The 21,584-nt window shown below is 36.1% G+C and overlaps 1 protein-coding gene across 1 annotated transcript in view; it reads left to right on the top strand.

Annotated features, from left to right (window-relative positions):
- Nucleotides 1-16,124, top strand: part of LOC108665529 (histidine-rich glycoprotein-like) — a 36,945-nt gene extending 20,821 nt beyond the window's left edge. Inside the window, exon 2 of the mRNA XM_018152293.1 lies at nt 15,682-16,124. Coding sequence (XP_018007782.1) covers nt 15,682-16,124 — 443 coding nt within the window. The remainder of the gene's footprint in view (nt 1-15,681) is intronic.
- The last annotated feature ends 5,460 nt before the right edge of the window (nt 16,125-21,584 follow it).

Below are 21,584 nucleotides of genomic sequence, written 5' to 3'. Positions count from 1 at the left end.
TTTGCTGGTTCATAGAAAGCCGAATACAAATTCACACTTAATTAACAATTTTTACCCATTGTTCACAATCAACTGATGTAATGAAGATATATTTTGCGTTTGGTTTCCTCTATTGACGTTTGTGTATAATTTGTCTTCGGTTACCACATTTCCATTCGTGTCAAAGCATCAATCAGCCAGGCTACATCGGCCGTTACTCTGTGAAAGGCAAGGAAGGCAAGAAGAAGAATTTCATTTACATTGGCACCGAGCGCCTCTAACGCGCTTCCCGCAATATTCCTTTTTTTTGTTGCCTCGAAAGTTGCGAACTCGTGTCGCTTCACAGCCAAGTGTGAGTGCAATCAATCAATCTTGACACTCTCCTCGACTGAAGTTTAGCAAAGTAGAAGTTGAGTGTCTACGGGATTGTAGGAGGTCAAATGGATACAAAGTTCAGCCGTCGCTGTTTTGGTATTCCTGTGAGTTATTCCTGCTCATGCGAGAGACGGCGTTTTCATTGTTATCCTAGTCTCAAGAGGATAAAATATGGAATGGGCTGAGCTGAGAGCGGGAAATCTTGAGAAACTTCATGTTCAAGATTACGTTCAGATATGAAGGGAGAATACTGTAACTCCATATTTTTGCCAATTAAATATTTGACAATTTTTCATGAATAGTGAACACCATTCAAACATTTTTTTTCTGTGGCCGAAAAACATTCGTACGACCTCATCCTCCAATGATGATCACCGAACGAACACAAATATGATGTGATATAGTTGTACTTGAATACATATACTATAGTTGTACTTGAAAAGTACATAGTTGTGAATTCAAGCCTAGCACGATTGCTTTTTAACACGTTTTTCTTAGCTTAGCTTCGCGTTTGTTTGTTGTTAACATTGACAACGAAAATTAGCCCACTTCTGATTGTTCTAGAGATCTGAAATTCGGCATGCAGGCTATTTTCGCCTAACAATTTCAGATGCAATCATAAAAACTAGTAATTAGAGACCGAAATTAGTTTAATTGAGTAAAGTATATATATAGTATATATATAGTATGACGTGCGGGCGCTCACGTTATAGACGAGCAGGCGCTGACGCTGCGTATCATCGATACGTACGTCAGGTCATACTTAATCAAGTCTTAATCGTTTTTCTTGTGTACTAAAAAGTAGAAAATAAAATACTTAAAAAAACTTTAAAAAACACGTTTTTCGTGTGGACTAAAAAGTAGAAAATAAATTATGGTTCGCCCCAAAAAAACGTGGGTCGGGCTGTACGTTCACCATCAAATTTTCAAAATTTAAGTGTTGTGTGCTTTTCACTTTAATCATAAAACTGCCCGACACACGTTTTTTTGGGGCGAACCATAATTTATTTTCTACTTTTTAGTCCACACGAAAAACGTGTTTTTTAAAGTTTTTTTAAGTATTTTATTCTTGCTTGAAGACTCTTCAATCTCAAGTTGCTCCTGATAAACTTTCTTCGTATTTAATCCAGCTGCAAGGTTTTTAGTGACGTAAAAATGAACAGTTTACTATTTTTTCTCAAACTCTTACTTCCTGCCACCAACATAAAATGTCACGTTAGAATTAGACCCAGAAAACACTCCCCTTAGTTTTACGTGTAGCTCTCGCAGGCTGCATTAAGAGTTAGGAGTCACAGCTAGACGTGGCAGAGAAAATAAATGCTTTCGGAAGGAACGTAAAGTGCAGAAGATTGAAGGCGACTGCGAGGCTGAGTGCATGGCGGATTGTGATGGAGTGACGACAGATCCATTAAATGCCCTGATAGATTGACGCAAAGTTTCGCCCCTGGCGCCCTCAAGATGATCTCAGCGCGCATGGACGCTGAAAAACGCATCTTTTGAAAACAAAAAATATCAAATCCTGAAGTAACATAAGATAAATTTTTATGTCTAGTGGAAGAAAATTAAAAATGATGATAGAGCATACAAGACAATCTTTCTTGGCGAAATCGTATTTTTATCTATCAGATACGTACAGGCTATATGTTCTCATCTCACATAAGATCAGTTATTACTCAGAAATTAGCGAAGATTTATGTGTGTTCTTGCTAGGCAAGAAAAAAATCTCTACTAATATTCTGTAGACAATAAAAAATATTTTGCACTATCATACGATGATAGCCAAGATTATGCGAGGAGCCCTGCTTCTAAATAGTAGTAAAAACTAGAGAAAAACTGCTCTATGAAATGTGATGATGAATGGAAGGTTATGAAAATATTAGTAATGCATCTTAAAAAATTTACAACAAATTCTGCCGAATGTTTGCTGCAAAAATAGTTCCTGTGCACTTCGATGCCTGGAATATATGGCAAAACCCTGAACAGGATAAAATGCTTCTCTACCTCGGACAGAATGGAATAATTACGACAATGGAAGAGGTTGGAAGTTTAGTTCCGAAGCCCACTTGATCGGAGCAGAGGCTTGAAAAGGCGCCTGACTATTCAAAGAAAATTTATTACTTCCGACCCGGATTCAATGCATTTTATTGTGTTAGTACATTTCAGCAGGAAGTTTGTGAGAGATAGCGCATTTATCGCATAACCTTTAACCGAGTCAGCAATCGTTTAAATTTCAATAATTTTACCTAGATTAATATGCTTGGTTCTTTTCTCATCAATGAAAAAACTGTAGACAATAAATACAATAAATGTAGACAATACAACTGATCTTATGCCTGGTTCTTTTCTCATCACTGAAAAAACTGTTTTAATAAAATTACGATATCATTCTTGCTAGAATTGTTCGTAGAGGCAATCGCTGATCGTAATGTTTTATTGTATTGCCGATAAGGTGGACTAAAAATTAAATAAGTGCCAAGACAATTTTACGCAAATAAAAGAAAAAAGAAACCGTTGTTATGATAGGTCTCCTTTACTTTTTTGCCCCGAAATTCCGATAATAATTACAATCAAAGCTATCATATGAGAAAAATGTATAGATATTTAAGCAAGGTTTCAAGACAAGTTATCATCTTATTTATCATTATTTAAGAAAAATATGAACTTATAGGCTAAGCATTAGCCAAATTTGCATATTGCAAATTGCATAATTTGCAATTATATTTTATTCTAAAAAGAATTAAAATTAAACAACTGTACTATATTAAAAAGTGGTGTTGCGCGCAGACCACAAGCCTTGAAGTTATTTTACATTATTGCCATAAGCAAACTGAGGCCATGGACGTTATATAGTAGTTGGGGGTTTGTACTCTCAGACCAACGCAAGGCAATCTTCTGGCAACAATTTGCTGCTGTTGCCACACGCCGCAAACCTGCTCCTAGGAGCCCACTCATAAATTCATGCAGTAAACCTACTTATTATGCTAATTATTAACACGTTAACTGAGATATTACACAAATTAGCAATTAATGTGTAGTATTAGTGGTACACGAAGGTACCTGCAGGCACGTATACACCGCGGCTGTATGGGACCTCTTAGTTTGGGTTGAAACTTTTGGAATCATTGCAGGGTACAGCGTGGCGATGGAAAATTTTGGGATTTCAATTAAATTTTTAGGTGTCATAAAAAAGATTATTGAGGGGAATACTGTATTCTAGATTACTGTAATTATGTTTCACTTCAAAGTCCCTAAATTTGACATACTCATATAGATAGTCAAGATGTTCTAACGGGACTTGAGTTCGTGAATCCTAGATACCAAATCGGCAGACGCGGCGAAATTCAGCGTCAAAGTGCAAAAGAATAAAATTCCACATTGTTTCAAACGAATGGGGAATTCGTTCGAAACAATGCTTTAATGAGAACAGTTAACCTAAATTAAGTGAATAACCGTATATTATGAATGATATCAGGTAGAAACGTGGGTATATCATATAGTGCGCAATGTACAATGGTATACATTAGAACGAAATATTCAACAAATATCCCTATTCCACTTCAAATGCAGTAAGCTTCATAATAACCAAGCCACATGCCAAGCAGTATAGGATTCACAAGTTGGTTTTTAAATATCAGTTTAATTTTTCCCCTGAGTAAGATCCTGAAATAAAATTTCTTAACTATCCTGAACTTGATGGAGAATAGTTAAGAAATTTTCCTCTAAGCAATATCCTGAGATTGTTCCCGAACGTGACAATAAGAAAGCTGTTTATGGTTCATTTACTTACTTTGGTCCAACTTCGGAGACTATGTCCTAGGAGTTGAAAGGTTTGTCCTCTAAATAACTCCAAAATGTAAATCTTCACATATTGATGATGAATAATTTTAAAATCATTACGTTTTTCAAGAATACAGATACACTCCTTGTTCCTACGTGATCGTCCCTAGTTGATCAATATAGTTGTGCGCAGTGTGCGTCTGCGTGTATCGGTATGACATCATGCAGTTTTTATCCTAGGCTGGCGGAACACAAAGGAAGGAGTTTTAGAACAGGAAACCTGCTTGCGCATCCTTCTCATTCAGCAGGACGCGTTCTTGCCGAGCAGTGCAACGTCTCGGTGTCCGATAGTGATTTAGAATTTTAGTCTCCACAACCGGTGTTTCTGACCTGCGAATTTTAGAATCCCTGTATAATTTTGAACAAAAGCCTAGATTAAATGTCAAATACAGTTCATATCCCCTCAAAATTGTAGATAGGTTTGTTTATTCGTTTTCATTGGGCAATTTATGTTTTAATGTTTTTTAATGTCATCAATGTGAATTTTAGTTTGCTAATTGTTTGAATTTGTGTTCTGGGTTCTTGAACTGACGATGAAGCTGGGCTCCGAAACGTTTTCTCTCTTAAGATATGGAAAATTTTTCTCAGTTTTCTTTGCTTTTAAATTCTTGATCATTAAATTTTGCAGATCGCAATCGATAATTAATCTGATGTAGGAAGTTGACCTATTTTCCGTTTATACCATTGGACGAACATCGACAGCATTCCTGTACATCCATCGTTTAGATGGCAGCTGCTCTTTAGCTGGCCGAAGTCCCATCGCATGAGCAGAATTCCGGAGACAGGGACTTGTCAAATTAATCGAATTGTCTTCAAGTTGGTCGGTATATTCAATTCCCTTAGTCAAACAAGTTGATTCTCTTTGGTACCTTAGAATCTCTAGAGCTCTTAGTCTGATCACAACATGTCGCGAAGGAGTTGCTTAGGAATGCTGCCCACCCAAACAATTACCAAACAGCGTCGTGACTTGTTTCATTATAGCTCAATGAGAGTCGTAGACTTTACAAATAAAAGTTTGTAATTGAGATACCAGCCCGTACTTTAATGCTCTTCATAGTACTTTCTTGAATGTATATTGGTCAACGGAAATGCTGGCATTAAAATCTTTTCAATACTGTTCTTCCTTCCAAATAATTATTTGTATCTTGTTAAGAATAAGCACCCCAAGCGTTATTGGGGTGCGCATTCTTAAAAGGTTATTTGAATGAATAATGCAAACATATTAGGTCTACTTAAACAATACAATTCCATGTAAAAAATACATTGAGTTTAATTAATAAGGATATCCTAGGGTGCGTTTTCTTAACAAAGTTATCCTGGGGGTGCTTATTCTCAAAATGTTCCATTATTTTAATTTCTTCATTACCTAATTTATAAACTACAGTGAAAGTAGTCTCGGCCACTATAAAGATTTGCTCCAAGATCTCCTCAAATCTTTCCACTTTTAAGTTAAGTTCGTTTCAATTCCGTCGTTACGAAGACCCAAGAATCGCATTGTCGTAAAAGGCTTGAGGCGAAACGGCTTACTCTTCATCCGATGACTGATTCGGACGACGAGCTCTCCATCCACCCGCGTAATGCAAACTTAATCACTGCATTTATCTCTGTGGCGCATGCCATCCGCACATCTGTCGTTTAATTTTGTCGTGAATTTCAGTGCGTAAAGTGAGGACTTAGAGCCGCTCAACATTAATCGAGTTTGTGGAACAAGTCATTGCATCTGTTCACGATAGACGAGACATAGAACGCTTTGTGAGTTGCTTGATTGCTGCTGTAGTATTACGGCAGCTGCATCGAGCGTGTGTAGACCAACACCTGACTGCAGCTGGCACTCTACACAACCAGATTGACGTGTCGCGTTGACATAGGCTGTGTTGCCACTCAGCCTGTAAAGTCAATTCGACGAGTTAAAAAAGGTATTCCGAGCTGTTGAAGCCACGAGCGATTGTTCAGAATCTTCATGCAATCTGACATCTGTCACACATGGGACATGACCGAGAAATAATTTTCGCTCTAAAATGTAACGCTTTATTTATTGGAGAAGCCTTGTGAGAAAGATAAAAATAATAAAGTAAGTTCAATATCTATTATTGGATTTGTATTTCGATTTAATTATTGGTACCTTGGCTTTTTCAATTTTTTTTCCTGTTCCGATTTATGGATCATCTGAAGATAAAATTAGGAATAAGTTTTTCGAAAATTATCCTCATGGTTTTTCTGAATTAATTTTTTTAACTAACGTTTTCGGAAATCTGTGTGTACGATAAAGTAAGCAAACCAAAGTTAGAAAAAATTGTTCACCATATTTTTAATACGATGTCGCTAATATACTTGCATTTTTCACCATTAATACTAAAATAACTTTCCGCTATTGAAAAAAAAAATAAAAATATATTTCTAAACATTTACAATTTTTTTAACAATTTCCTTGTTATTTTCTTCAATAAACCGAACAAAACAAACAAAATTTATCAAATAAGCGAATTTCCGCCACTAACATTATCCGAGGTTTGGCGAGACTCATTTTATATTACGCACGGGATGCCGGGGAAAAGTCATCGCGTGAGCAGTTGTGACTCATGCATAACAATGATCCGCTGGACGTCGCCAGAAAAGTTATTCCCTGGCCGGGCAAAAATTTCCACTCCTCATCCTATTGTGAGGAATGTTTTCTTTTTCTCTGAAATTAGCATTGTTCCCGTCAGGTGGGCGCTGTTCTTTCAGCCTCGGTGTCGTGAGTCGAGAAACAAGATGCGGACGCTCGCCTCTCTTGTTTACTGAATGCAACGCTGAAAAAAATCTCCAACGCAAACGACACTGCTTCCAATTAAACGCAAAGCCTCTCAGACTCGCGCTTGTGAAGACCATGCCACAACAGACAAGCAATTTTTTTGTTACTCTATTCAGCTAAATTCATCGCTGAAACGGGAAATGTGATAGCTTTTTATCAAGACAAAAAACCTGTCACTTGATTGACCACTGAATTAAAAAATTAGTAATTTCAATTTCATTTCTCGTAATAAAGTACATTTCTTTTGCGTCCATTAGTTAAGGACGATTGTTTTTTTAATTATTCCACAAAGTTGCTTGATTTTGTAGTTTAGTAGGATTTTGATTTAGGATTAATTATTTGAGCTAATAAATTTAGTCTCGTTATTAGATATTATTGACGGATAGTAATAGAACCAGTGAATTAGTTTCATGAGAGTGTTCTACATTTAGAGCTGCTGCCCTATGTATAGGCCTTATTTTGGAAACTATAAACCGCTTTAATACAAAATTTCTTGGTACACGGGAATAATATCACCAGAAAAACATACAACTTTTATTCTCAGCAATGTTTTGTGTAAAATAAACGAGTTCTGACCACGTAAATGTGACAGCTCATTCAAGCTACATTTTTTATGACTTCAAATAATACAACGACTCCACCTACAAGCATTGCAGGAATATATGGAAATTCTGGCAGCGAAGACTGCAATAAATTCTTTCTTGTACCAACATGGCCATGTTTGAATTGCTCCTGGACGTTGAAGGCTTCAAGGCCAGCCCAGAAATACCAGCGGCAATAACCGACAGCGGTCGTGTTCCAAACCACAAGACATGGATCGGTAAATTGCTTCTAAAAAATAGTGTTTTTATCGGGGTGCTATACACAGTCTCTGATTGAGATCAGGCCGTGTAGCGTCAGTCGTTGTGGGGGAAGTTGGACAACAGTTTAATTTTTTTAAACTTTGAGTCGTAAATGACTTACTCGAAAAAATACTGCAACCTATTATCGTTAAAAATTATTAAAACAACTGTTCATTATTTTTTTCCTACTTTTAACCATATTATATCCTGTGTCAGTTGTCAAAAAAATTTTCGGTAGTCTGACAAATCGACTGCTTGCAGTCTATCACGACAAACAACGAAGAAGTTGTCTGAGAACTTGAGGGATTATTTCACCCTGGAAACCAAACTTCCAATATCGGTCACTTCGCCTCTATCCATCTTACCTCGACGGTCCGGCTGGCGATGCCCAGTACACTGAAAGAGTTGGCAAGCGGCACTTGTCCGAATACAGAATTAAACTGCCATAACTTACAACACAGAGAAACAAAATTAATTTTGTCGACAATGTTGTGCATGTTAACATGGAATTTGGTTTTCCCTGGTTTTATTGTTAAGATTGTTTTTACAATCATACCACTTTCTTCTATAAATGTTTAGAAAGAAAGTAGTTATAATTGCTTTCTTTGTCATTGATAGACCTGGCCTATTAGTAAATGAAGCAATCTGCATAAAAAGTTCATTGGATGCATCGAGACTTTTTTATACATGTAGCATTTACTAGAAATGATTAACTACACCAAAGCAGATGCCATGATCATTCTCAAATCAAGACAAAAATGTATTGTAGAACAATGAACAACCAGATCGTGCGGCAGTATTCGATAACATGTACAGTCGAGTAAAGAAGTATACAGTGCGCCCCAAGACATCCATGCTACTTTGTGTTCAAAGCCCCATTAAGAGATTAAACTTTCAAATGAAAACTGAATGCATCAAGTACTACCACAAACTAATTCCCAAAACATTTGGACGGTTTTGTTTACTTTATATATAATATACAATATTATCATTACAGTTCTATTGTATTCCATGAGAAAATAATATGGAATAATGTGTACATTTTTATTAAAATAATTTAGTATAGATGCTTTATCAATTTCAATATGAAATCTGTTCCTGTCTATCTTTAACCCAAACAATTTACAAACCTTATTTTATAAAAAAAAACAGAAGTTTATCATGAAAATAACTACAGGAAAAAACAAAGTCTTAGTCCTCGGCAGACGCGGCCCCTGACCGCTTCAGGGATGAATTTTTTATCAATTTCGCTGCAGGTTCAGGAGCTGAGACGAGGTGACGGCAGGAAGTTCTGAGATTGAACGAGCGCTGCGAGATGGCTGAGAACGAGCTGCCGGAGCAACAATATCATCATGACGTCACGTGGAGCCTGCTACGTCACGACTACGCTTCCTTTACGTTGCTTCTTAACTTCCCGTGCAGATGCCTGGCATGGCTGATCTTAAGTAAAGATAATATCATCTTTAGTAATAGAAAATGATTTTTTAATTACATGCTGAGGAATGAAACAAATTAATATTTATTTGTCATATTAATATTAACAAATTAATATTTAATATCGCGTAGAAAATCATAAACTCGGTTAGTAGATTCAATACGTTCATAAAGACCTGCCCCTCCAAGCTGTTGGATTTTCTCCTTTTCCTCAGCAAAATTTCGTTCCCTACAAATATTTCTAAGTAAATAATATAAAAAATAAACTTTAAAAACTTAAATATGCAGGAAAACCTTGAATGGTGTTTGAAAATATGGGTGAAAATCAACATATGAATCAATAATTATTTCTTTAGTATTAACAGTGACCATGAAGGTGGTCTAATGAAGAGGTTGCCATATTACATCCACATCATCTAGAACAAATTCCATTGAACATTTAGAGTTAATATTCAGTATTTCCTTGTTGATTTTACCTACAAACTAATGAATTTCAGTTCAGATGGTTTACCAGGCTAATCAAACTATCCATAAGCTATGCACTTGTCGGTACTGAACTTATCTCAGCCTATCTCAGTCTATATCAGCCTATTTCAGACTATCTCAACCCATATCAGCCTATCTCAACCTATCTCAGCCTTTCTCAGCCTATCTCAGCCTACCTCAGCCTATCTTAGCCTATCTCATCCTATATCAGCCTTAATCAGAATATTACGTATAATTATGTTGATTGATTCTCAGTATCCAACTTACATCCATAATTGTTTCAATTGCCTTTAATGCCTGTCATGAACAGCGATTCAATTCACGCAAATAAACATTCCCACTTTAAATCAGCAAACACTGATTGGATAGTATTTCTGAGCCTTTGTTTATTCTTATGCAGATTGAGGGAAAAAAGTGCTGTAATTTCTGAACAGCATTAAAAGGTAATTAAATAAGTGTTTCGAATTCCGTAGATTTAATAGGTGGCCAACTCTGTCTGCCCTCAGGCTACTCCTGCGTATTGAAAAAATACTATGACTAGTGTCGTCTTGCGCTCGAAAAATGATAAATAACAAAAATGCGTCAGTGTTAAGGTTTAATTTATATTGCAGCACACCGTCATTGTTCAGGAACTGGATGATATTCAATAACTGAAAATATTCTGGACTGAAAAATCTTCATAATAAGTAGTACAAAAATTCTTTTGGAAACTTTTTGTAGGAACATTAAAATATATTTTAAAAATTGCTCCGTGAATAATAAAATGTTTTCATCATGAAGCCCTGGGCATAAAGAATTTTTCATTCCTTTATATAATTATTCCGTAGCTAATCTGTGTAATTGCAAGCTCATGCAGCGGATAGCCGGTGTCAGACCATTAATTGTTAAGCTCTCGGAATTCAATTTTAGGGAATTAATCTTGTTTATTGACGTCAGCGTTTGTTATTAGGCCATTATTTGCAGGCGATAATGTGATGCTCCGTTAAAAACGGCCTAATTTTTAATTTTGTACAAGTAAACAGTAGAAAATTTCTTTTATCATAATGACCAGTCCATTTAGCAGTGAATTTTCCTTATATTTGTAACTCATTCTATTTTGCTTTTATAAACAAAATTTTATTAGCAGCTAAAGAACGAAATTTGATTGGCAGGAATCAGTTTTATATGAGAGGAACAACTTCCTCGTTTATAACACTGACAAGCGCAGCAGCAGCACTTCTGTAAATGAGAACCACTAACTCTGCCAGCAAACGTCGCAAGAACTCTTAGCAGACAACTCCATATTCGCTGTCTGCATTTCTTGCGTATCGCGTTACAATTCATTTGCGTAGGTCGCGCGTCTCTCCTCCAACAGCGACTATGCCGGCGACGCCGCGGCTGCCGAAAATGCGTTCTTCACCACGAAGGCAAACCTGAGCATAAGTTGAACAAAGCTTGCATCACAAGGTCTTTGTTACGGGAATGATATGCGCTTAAAGGTTTTAAGACAGCATTTGAGCCGCTTCTGGTCTCAACTCAGGCTGGAAAGCTCCTCTAACACGAGCTGACTTTGGCAGTAGAAGCAAAAATATGGCCGAGATGCAGACGTTCAGTAGACGTCGTGCTGAGCTAAGGCAACCAACGTACCCCGTGTTGCAGCTCAGTATCCAAATTCAGTAAATATTACATCTTTATTGCGATTTGTTACAATTACTTTCTCCTTAAATAATTGTTTTAGAATATAAAAGAATTATTTTGACCTGTCCTTAGCTTCATTCTTCAGATTTAGATATTCATCTGATTTCGACTCGAACATGTTTCTTTTAATTAAAGAGTGAATTATCCTTTAGACTAGACGTAAATCAAACCTACAAAATAAGATTCTGCAACAGTTGAGGCATAGATGGCAAATGAAAGCATTGAGATTTGATGTATGATGAAAGTATGACATATATCTGAAACATTTTTAGAAAGCATCATTCATTGTCTTAGTAGTTTGGAAAAAAATCCCTCGATAAACACGTCGGAATTATTCTTAAAAACGTTACATTGAAGAACAGTTGGCTGCAATGATGACGATCATTGAGATTTAATTATTTGGATATTGGAAAATAAACTTTGAGAAAATTTCAAAACCTATTCATAAACCCGGTAAATTTTTAAATATAAATTTAATTCAAGGAATAATTATCATTCTCTGCCTGATAATTGTAAAAAAAAAGACTCAAGGAAAGAGAAATATCTTTTGCAGCTCAAAGGAAGGAGGTTTTCAAAAAAATTTTTTGTTCAGAAAATGTATACTTTTTTTGCATTTTACTAGACCGAAGTTTGTATAATATTGGCAGAACGCACTCGTACAATTAAAAAGGTTTGTATATTCCAAAAATTTCAACTATTTACCAGAAACTTTGGTTAGAGAAGACATGAAGGAAAATTCGAAATATCTTCACAAAATTTTACCCGCCTAATTATTCTCATTTGTACACAAATTTCCAATTACATGACAAAATTACACCATAGGTTCATTTCCTAAAAATCTAACTGCATCCCAATATCGCTCAGGTGCCGGAATATTATATGGCTGACACCTCATTAATCTTCTCTAATGAGAAATTCTTGCGCACGAGCTTTCCAGGTTGGCGGCTTGTCGGCGCTTATTTGAGCTCGGCATAAAGCCATCACCTGAGCGCGCTCCATAGGTGACAACCTCTTCACGAACTTTAGTGGCACATTAAACTGCATAATTCAGACTCTAAATGTTCATGAAAAGGAGTAGCGAATGCAGCGAAATTTAGAAGTAGCAAATAATGTTCCTATTATTTGTATTGTTTTACTTTCGCGATTCTATGAGGCTGGCTATCTGTATATCCTAAATTAAATCGATGCACAAACTTCCTTCAGTACAGCATAGATAGGTACGATTTACTGTGATCGGCCTTTCATCCGTAAATAAGTTAACTGAAGTTGACTTGATTGCTTGATAAACGTAAGACAAGGTATTATTAAGTCCAAGTGTAAGCTGTGATAACATTAGAAACGCGTAGGAAAAGTAGCCTAGAATGTTTGATATTCCAGCACTATCACTGATAGAGAGCGTGATGCTTAGTCCAATCAATAATTTTTGATAGTTATTGAAAATGGCTTGGCAATGGGCGTTAAAAGATCATGAAGAAAATAACGAAACATGATGAAAAACACGAAATTGCGCTAAGTAGAAAATATGCGTTCAAAAGTACTTTTTACTACACTTCTCTTTAACTTCACTTCTTGTCTGTTTGTTTGTCTGTCTGTCTGTCTGTCTGTCTGCTACAAATCTTGTAATCGAAATTTAATACACTTCTACTTATCCTATCGATCTGAAATGTTGCATACTTGTATAAAGTTGGAGACAATGCATGAATCAATTGTCAAAATAAATGATTTTGAAAATTAAAAAAAAAATTTTCAATATTAAAAAATTGAAAAAATAATTTTGTCAGCTACAAATCTTATAACTGATATTTGACACACTTTTACCTGTCTAATTAATCTGAAATTTTGCACACTTGTGTGAAATCAGAGTCAATGCATGAATCAATTAACAGAATAAATAATTTTGAAAATTTACAAAATTTTGATATCTTCAAAAAAATTTGAAAAATAATTTTTTTTTCAATATCTGCAACTAAAATTAGAAATTCATTGTACATGTGTAACATCCAAGACACTGGATTGTTCAGACGTGTTGTCTTTAAAAAGTAATTTTTAAACGCATATTATTTTATATTCTAAGGTATAATATATTTAAGTCTGCTATCATTTGATCGTGTTCAGAAGCAGAAATTGCTTGTGTTCAGTTCAAGACTATAGTAATATGCCCAGTAAGTTTCTATTTATTCTAGGGTGCAATATATTTAAATCTCCTATCGTGTGATCGCGTTAATTAGAAGACATTGTTGTGTTCAGTTTAGGATTATAGTAATAAGCTCAGTAACTTTTGTTATATTATAAGGTATAATATATTTAAGTCTGCTATCGCTTGACCGTGTTTACAAGCAGAAATTGCTTGTGTTTAGTTGAAGACTATAGTAATATGCCCAGTAATTTTTTATTTATTCTAAGGTATGATATATTTAAGTCTCCTATCGTTGGATCGCGTTAACTAGAAGAAATCGTTTGAGTTCAGTTTAAGATTATAGTAATAAGCTCAGTAACTTTTTTATATTCTAAGTTATAGTATATATATTTCTCCTATCGTTTGATCGTGTTCACAAGCTGAAATTGCTTGTGTTCAGTTCAAGACTTTAGTAATATGCCCAGTAATTTTTTTATTTATTCTAGGGTATATTATATTTAAGTCTCCTATCGTTTGATCACATTAAGTAGAATATATCGCTTGTGTTCAGTTTAAGATTATATTAAGCTCGGTAACTTTTTTATATTCTAAGGTATATTATATTTAAGTCTCCTCACGTTTGCTCGTGTTCACAAGCAGCAATTGCTTATGTTCAGCTCAAGACTACAGTAATATGCCCAGTAATTTTTTATTTATTCTATGGTATAATATATATAAGTCTCCTCTCGTTTGATCACGTTAACTAGAAGAAATCGTTTGTACGTGTTCAGTTTAAGATTATAGTAATAAACTCAGTAACTTTCTTATAAGACTTCTCTTTAACTTCACTTCTTGAATTATTGTTTGTCTGTCTGCTACAAATCTTATAATCGATATTTAACACACTTCTACCTGTCCAATCGATCTGAAATTTGGCACACTTGCGTAAAGTTGGAGACAATGCATGATTAAATTTACAGAATAAATAATTTTATCAATTAAAAAAAATTTTTTTTCATTATTAAAAAAATTATAAAATAATTTCGTCTGCTACAAATCTTATAATCCATATATGACACAATTTGAACTGTCCAATTGATCTGAAATTTTGCACAATTGCAAAGTCAGAGACAATGCATGAATCAATTGACAGAATAAATAATTTTGAAAATTTACAAAATTTTGATATCTTAAAAAATTTTGAAAAATATTTTTTCTTTTAAATATTTGAAAATAAAATTAGAAATTCATCGTACATGTGTAACATACAAGACACTGGATTGTTCAGAAGTGTTGTCTTTAAAAAGTAATTTTTTAACGCATATTATTAAAAACCGCACTTCTAAAGAGGCCGGTATCTCCGATGTTACACATGTACAATTAATTTCTTATATTATTTTTAAATTTAATATTTTCAGTTTCAAAGAATTTTATAATCGATTTTTTATGAACAATAAATATAATTGCAAAAAGGATACATTACCGTCTGATAAAATTTTTCTGCAACTGCTTATGAAGTATATAAGATTTCATACAAAATTCTTTTTTCATACAAGACCGAATTAATTGATTACCACAGATTTACCACTTATTCGGTGATTCTATGAATTAATAATTCATGCATTGTCTCCGAATTTACGCAAGTGTGCAAAGTTCAGATCGATTGGACAGGTAGAAGGGTGTTAAATATTGATTATATGATTTGTAGCAGATTGACAATAATAAGTGAAGCTAAATAGAAGTTTGGTAAAAAGGAACAACGCCCTCGCGTATTACGAATGTAATTCAGGTTCCCAATCACACAGGTTACCCATCATCACAAAAACTACTATATCAATCATTAAAACAGAATGCATTTTTTAGTTATCAACTGAAATCGTTCCGTGGATTATGCGCGACAGCGAAGTTATTATAATTTTACGAATTGAATAGGAGGGCACTTTTGCATTTATATTGAAGGGTTGTACCTAAAATGTAAAAATTTAACATTATTTCGAAGAAGTCCACGAGTCTACATGGTTGATCCCTGTCTACTAGCCTAGTCAGACAAACACATTTCGCTTCGCTGAGTAATAATTTTATAAACCTTCATTATTGCACCGGACTTGCCTTCATCCTACATCATAACCAACACAACATCGCAGCCTTCATCCTACATCATAACCAACACAACATCGCAACCTTCATCCTACATCATAACCAACACAACATCGCAACCTTCATCCCACATCATAACCAACACAACATCGCAACCTTCATCCCACATCATAACCAACACAACATCGCAACCTTTAATATCCCACATCATAACCAACACAACATCGCAACCTTCATCCTACATCATAACCAACACAACATCGCAACCTTCATCCTACATCATAACCAACACAACATCGCAACCTTCATCCCACATCATAACCAACACAACATCGCAACCTTTAATATCCCACATCATAACCAACACAACATCACAACCTTCATCCTACATCATAACCAACACAACATCGCAACCTTCATCCTACATCATAACCAACACAACATCGCAACCTTCATTCTACATCATAACCAACACAAGTATGCGGCCTAATCATAAGAATACTTACTTCTCTTCCCCCGAGCGATCTCGGTCTTTGTCTAGCATCTCATGCATTATAGATCAGGATTATTCCTGTAATACCATATGGGAACACGAGGGAGAAGTTGGCCAGCCTCAGCAAGCTCTGAAAGTACCCAGGGATCTCTGGCCAGGTCCTCAAACATAATTTATGAAAGATCAGCCATCGTACAGAGATTTGGTGCGGGACACATTGACGGATGATGGCTGCGCCAAGCGACCATGTCTGACGAAAAACGTCGAGTCGTGCAGGAGTTAGTCTGGCATGGCAAAAGCCTTATTGTTTGGTGTGTACAGGACAAAAGATTGCCCAGGCGAACGCCAAGAAAAATCGGCCAAGGATCACGTAGTCACAGCGTGTGTTTATTGAGGCGGTGATAGATGGTTCCCAGAGCCTTTGCTGTAAATGAAAAACGCTTTGCTTCTCGTGCACGAGCTTTGGGGAACGCTTGGCTGGCTCCTCTGATCCCAGCATCACGGAAATGTATCACAAATAAATATCGAATATTCACGAAGAAAGATTTCGTACGCTTCAATCGTTAGAAAAACTGCAAGCAAATAGTACCACAAACTCCACTCCAACATTGAAAGAATGAAATAGTTTCGTGTTGAGAAGATTGAGTAAGGATCGAGTAGCAATATAATACTCTAATAATAATATGAACGCCTATAATGAACTAAAATATCATTGCAAACTTTAGAATCACATTCTTGCCTGCATTATTATTATAATCAAACCAATTGAACAGATTTAAGCCTAGCAAACCCAAACTGCTAAGTTAGACTTAATTTCAAGATAATTTCGAATTACTTTAATATACCATTCTTTGGCTCTTTACTTTGCGCCGTCGACTACACCCAATAATTGTCCTTCGAACGAAAAAAATAACTAAGCGCAGTGATGCATTGCATCTAAATACAAGCATTTAATCTCTGATTGAAACTATCTTTATAATCATTTATACCCGTTCCTCAAATTGGCTCCTATCTATGTAGCTTTAAATACTGGTAGAAAACTATAATTTTCATGCCCAAAGTCTTCCACCAAATTAGAAATCGATTGTCAAACAAATCTGGTACTATATTAATTGAGATTCACACAAATCAGCGCAGGGGTAATTCTTTCGTCGACACTTGGCTCGCTCAAACCCACGAGGAACTTTAAAGATTTTTCCTACGACCGTTTGAGTTCCCTAACGAGACCGTCTCGTCATTGTTAATGAAGCCGTGCAAGAACGACGTACACAAAACTGCCATTAAGAAGGGAAGGGCAGGCGAGAAAATAAAATATCACAAATAAAATCATCAAGTAGTTCTTGCGGTGGTTCAAAACATTTCCTTCGCCCACAGTTTTGCTTAAATAAAAGCGACCGTTTCTGTACCTCAACCGGCATCGAAAATCCATTTACAGAATCGGGGCAGTTCCGGCAAGGCGTGCAGAGCATCAGACGGAGAATAGAAAGGCACCAGGACATCTTTTCGCGTACCGCAAAGGTCCGTCCCCGAATATCAGCGAGAAAAGCTTTGGTGCTCTAGTTGCCGTCGTTACGGTACGCACAACTTGAGTTTTATGACGCGACACAGAGCCGCGGGCTTACGCTTGATTGGTTCTCTTTACAAAGTTTTTCTCCGTTGAGCGAGTAATAGAATAGACAAGAATCCTACTGGACTCATATTCCTTGCTCGTTCGAGAAGATCAGGCTGTTTTACAAGCCCGATAAGGGGGAGAAAACGCAGAATTTGGTTTGACAATTCGTTCAAAAGGGTTCTTTATGAAATGCGACTATGTGGCATGACAGGCAATGAATTAAATTCTCGAAAAGTTCATACTTGCAGCTTTCGAGAATATATTTTTAATTATTAGATAGATTGGACTGATACCCAAATTTGAGTCAACCGAAAATTAGTTACCTTAACTGTTTTTAATTAGCCGGCAAGCTGTATTAAAAAAATTAGCTATTCAACAGGCAAACAAAATAGAAAAATTAAGTTACCTCGACGACTTAGTATCGTGTTGATCCTTAATACTTATTAAGCGAAAAAATTAAAGGAAAATGTGTTATACACTTATTATTAATGTCTTCAAGTGATAAATTTCTTCATTTTCCAGCTACTGTTGAATATACAACTGGGGAAATATGTTGTAGAATGACGTGGCTTAACCCTTACCAAATCCCAGACCTCTGGAAATCAATGGTGTCAAAGTTAAAGTCTCGAGCTCCTGACGATATTTTTTTTCACTATTGTTCAGTAGTGTTGTGGCGTCACGCACGTTGGAAAGTTTAATTTCAAAATTCTAGTCGCAAGTTATCAAAACATTTTTGCTGACAATGACATGGGGCTGATGTAGAATTTCTCACCGGTTTTACTATATTTCAAATATGCTTCTCTATTGTCGAAACAGGCTAACGACGGTCATCACTAATTACCTGTCCAGAAGACTTTTCGTAATCAATCCAAACTGATGTCTCTCCACGTCCCATCCTCTTCAAAGTTGTTAAACTTCAGCAAGAACGACTCAAACTTTACTCAAAATTCTACCAAATGCAACTCTTCTTATGCACTTCATTTTTGCTGTCGTCGAAGATGTTGTGGTTCGCTGGCCAAAATACCCAGACCTAGACGAACAAAATTTCTGAACAAAGAAGTGGTTTTCAAAACATGGACCTGAAACTTTGGTGCGGAAAAACTTAGGCGACACAGATGGGATGTTGTCACAAAATCCTTGATTTAGGAACGCTTTTTATCGACCGATTTCCAGCGCCTGACCGACAAAAAAGTTGGTCCAGAATATCTTCCAAACACAAAATAAAACTTTTCCGAGCAAACTTGCCTTCCAAGCAAAGCGACCGTTGTTTAAGACATGTAAAAGATAAGAATATCATCTTTTATAAAGCTATGTTTCGGTATTTATTAAATAAAGGCCTTCTTTACAACACTCAGGCAATTCAATGAAAATTCGTTCAAAAATAGTGCAAGATTGATAATCTGCCTAAATTAATCAACTTACTCACGTACCAATAATTGATTATATGATTTATTATGTTATAAAATAATTATTATAGAATACTATGTGCAGTAGCAATTATGGTATCAATAAAGTCACTTATTACTTGGTTATTTTTGTAGTTACAAAAATCCAGTCGTAAATGGAACAATTTCGATGAACAGTTATTTGATTTTAGGCATGATCATAATAGTAGTCATCCTTGAAAACCTAAAATAACAACTTAACATCACTGCCGCGCATATCCCTCCATTTCCCCAAGGTTCCAGCTTTTCACTGATTCAATCAAGTTAAATAATAGGTAGTATACCCCAGTCGAGTTCACTTCGCTTCCACAATGTATATTCAACTTCATCTCCAAGTCTATGACAATGTTTAATTCATTTTTAAATTGAATTCGTTAATTATTCTGCAAATAAAACAGATGTCTGTGGATCTGCAATATAATCGAGGTCACTTTACCTGCTGAACAAATTGTTGGACACGCGTGATCGGCTGCTGTACAGTCCTCCTCCCTTGCCGGACTGTCATCATGAATAATGCAAAGCTCAAGCTGACCGACAGCTTCTGTCACATCGCTGTTGCCAAGCTGTGCCTTCAACCTGAACATCCAAGGCCTTCCTCTGCCACAGCAAGGAAGCTAAGAAATGTCTTTAAAAGTGGTAAAGCAACTTTAAATTAGCTAATTTTCGGACTAAAGAGCCAGTTTGAAATCAAACACGAATGCATAATGTTAATGAATTTCCAAAACGCAAAATGACGTCTAACAATTTTACAAAAATTTTGTCTGAGTACAAAATTGTTCTAACCTATAAAAAACGTCAAGAAAGGATTGCAGAATAATTTCATTTTCCCGAGTAGGCTGGTGGTAGCGAAAAATGGGTTTTAATGTAAATTAAGCAGCTTGAACAAATGGTACTTGCTTAACCGATCTAAATAAGATTGGAGGGAAGAATAGAGGTTGAATGCAATGTAAAATTTTTCGAAAAAGTCTCCAAATTTGTTAACAGAGATTAGAGAATCGTTGGCTGTTGAATATTTTCACGGAGTGGTCTACGTAGTTGCTAAGTTACTAATCAGCCGTCGGGAGGGGCAGTCGTAGGCCACAAATTTCACTCTTAAATGAGCCCTGAAGCCAACGCCCAGATTCACCATGCTTTTACTTCACCCAGCTTCAGAGCTAGAAGCCGCTGATTATGCTTGAACTCCGTAATCCAGACAAGCGACACACTGCCGAAAGATAATAGCGCCGTAGGTCTTCATCTAATGCTTAAGCATGCTCGCTCATAAGCAGGCAGTTCCTCGTCCGGCTGTACCTACTCCGCCCTAACCTCTTCTGGTCTAACCTCTTCCCGCTGTCTCGGCTCGCACCCTTCTTGAAGCCTAAGACTGGCTCTACCAGCCCACTTGGTCCGTCTTTCTAACTTCCTGCAGCCAATGAGGTTAGGTTAGGTCCGCTCAGGTTTGTTTTGGGGGGAGAAATGTTGCAACTTGTGTAGGTTAGGCCGGAAGAGGTTTGGCCAGATGCAGTATGGCCATGCTTACCTTTACCAAGCTCATTTTGTAGCTGTAGACATCCGGCACTTGACTTCATGGGCTGTTATGCCCTTCAGCGTTCTTACCTACGGAATGAAATTTTAACTAAATGTGATGTTTGAGCTGGCCTACCTTCAATTTAAAATTCTAGAAATGAATAGGAGTAAACACAGTAATTCATTCCATAAATATATATAGAAATGAAAAGGAGTAAACCAATAACATCCGTATTACATTCCTTCGAAATATTCCCACTACAACATCTTGTCCTATCCTAGCCGCAACCTATACAACTTGTCAACTTCTCATTAAACTCTTTTCCCTCTTGTATACAGTGAGTATATGTATCCATGGATTGGCTTATGAGTACTGATATGCATACGTAAATTTACTGAATATTGTCACATCAGTAGGTGGAGTTCAGATTTCGAGGACGCGTTAAAGTCAGCGTTACTAAAGGCCTGTGTTTCTATGTTGCTTGCCACATACTCTTTTATAGCATGTAATTAGTAGTTACATTTACCCATTAAGTTGCATAGCAGTTTATCAATTCGATGATACCATGAATCTGAATATTCAAACGTTTACTACAGTACTTCGGAGCAGAATTCTAGCACTGGTATCATCGTACCTTTTTTGTTACTGAAATTTTATTTTTAGGATTGATGAATGACTTGCTTCTGTGTAAGCAACGTTTTCTTCACAGGCTACCAATATTCCACATTTATAAACTACAAATCAAAATTGCAATGAAATCAAACAACACTGCTTCGAGATTGTCTGAAACTTTGCAATGTGCTCGCATCTTCGTCCTCTAGGACAAAATTTCACACGTTGTTACAGTCGTACGAAGTGTGCATGCACAGCGGCGTGAACATTTATAAATATTC

This window comes from Hyalella azteca, unplaced genomic scaffold (genome assembly GCF_000764305.2).
Source record: "Hyalella azteca isolate HAZT.00-mixed unplaced genomic scaffold, Hazt_2.0.2 contig7978, whole genome shotgun sequence".
Classification (NCBI taxonomy): domain Eukaryota; kingdom Metazoa; phylum Arthropoda; class Malacostraca; order Amphipoda; family Hyalellidae; genus Hyalella; species Hyalella azteca.
This window is presented reverse-complemented; position numbering and strand designations above follow the sequence as displayed.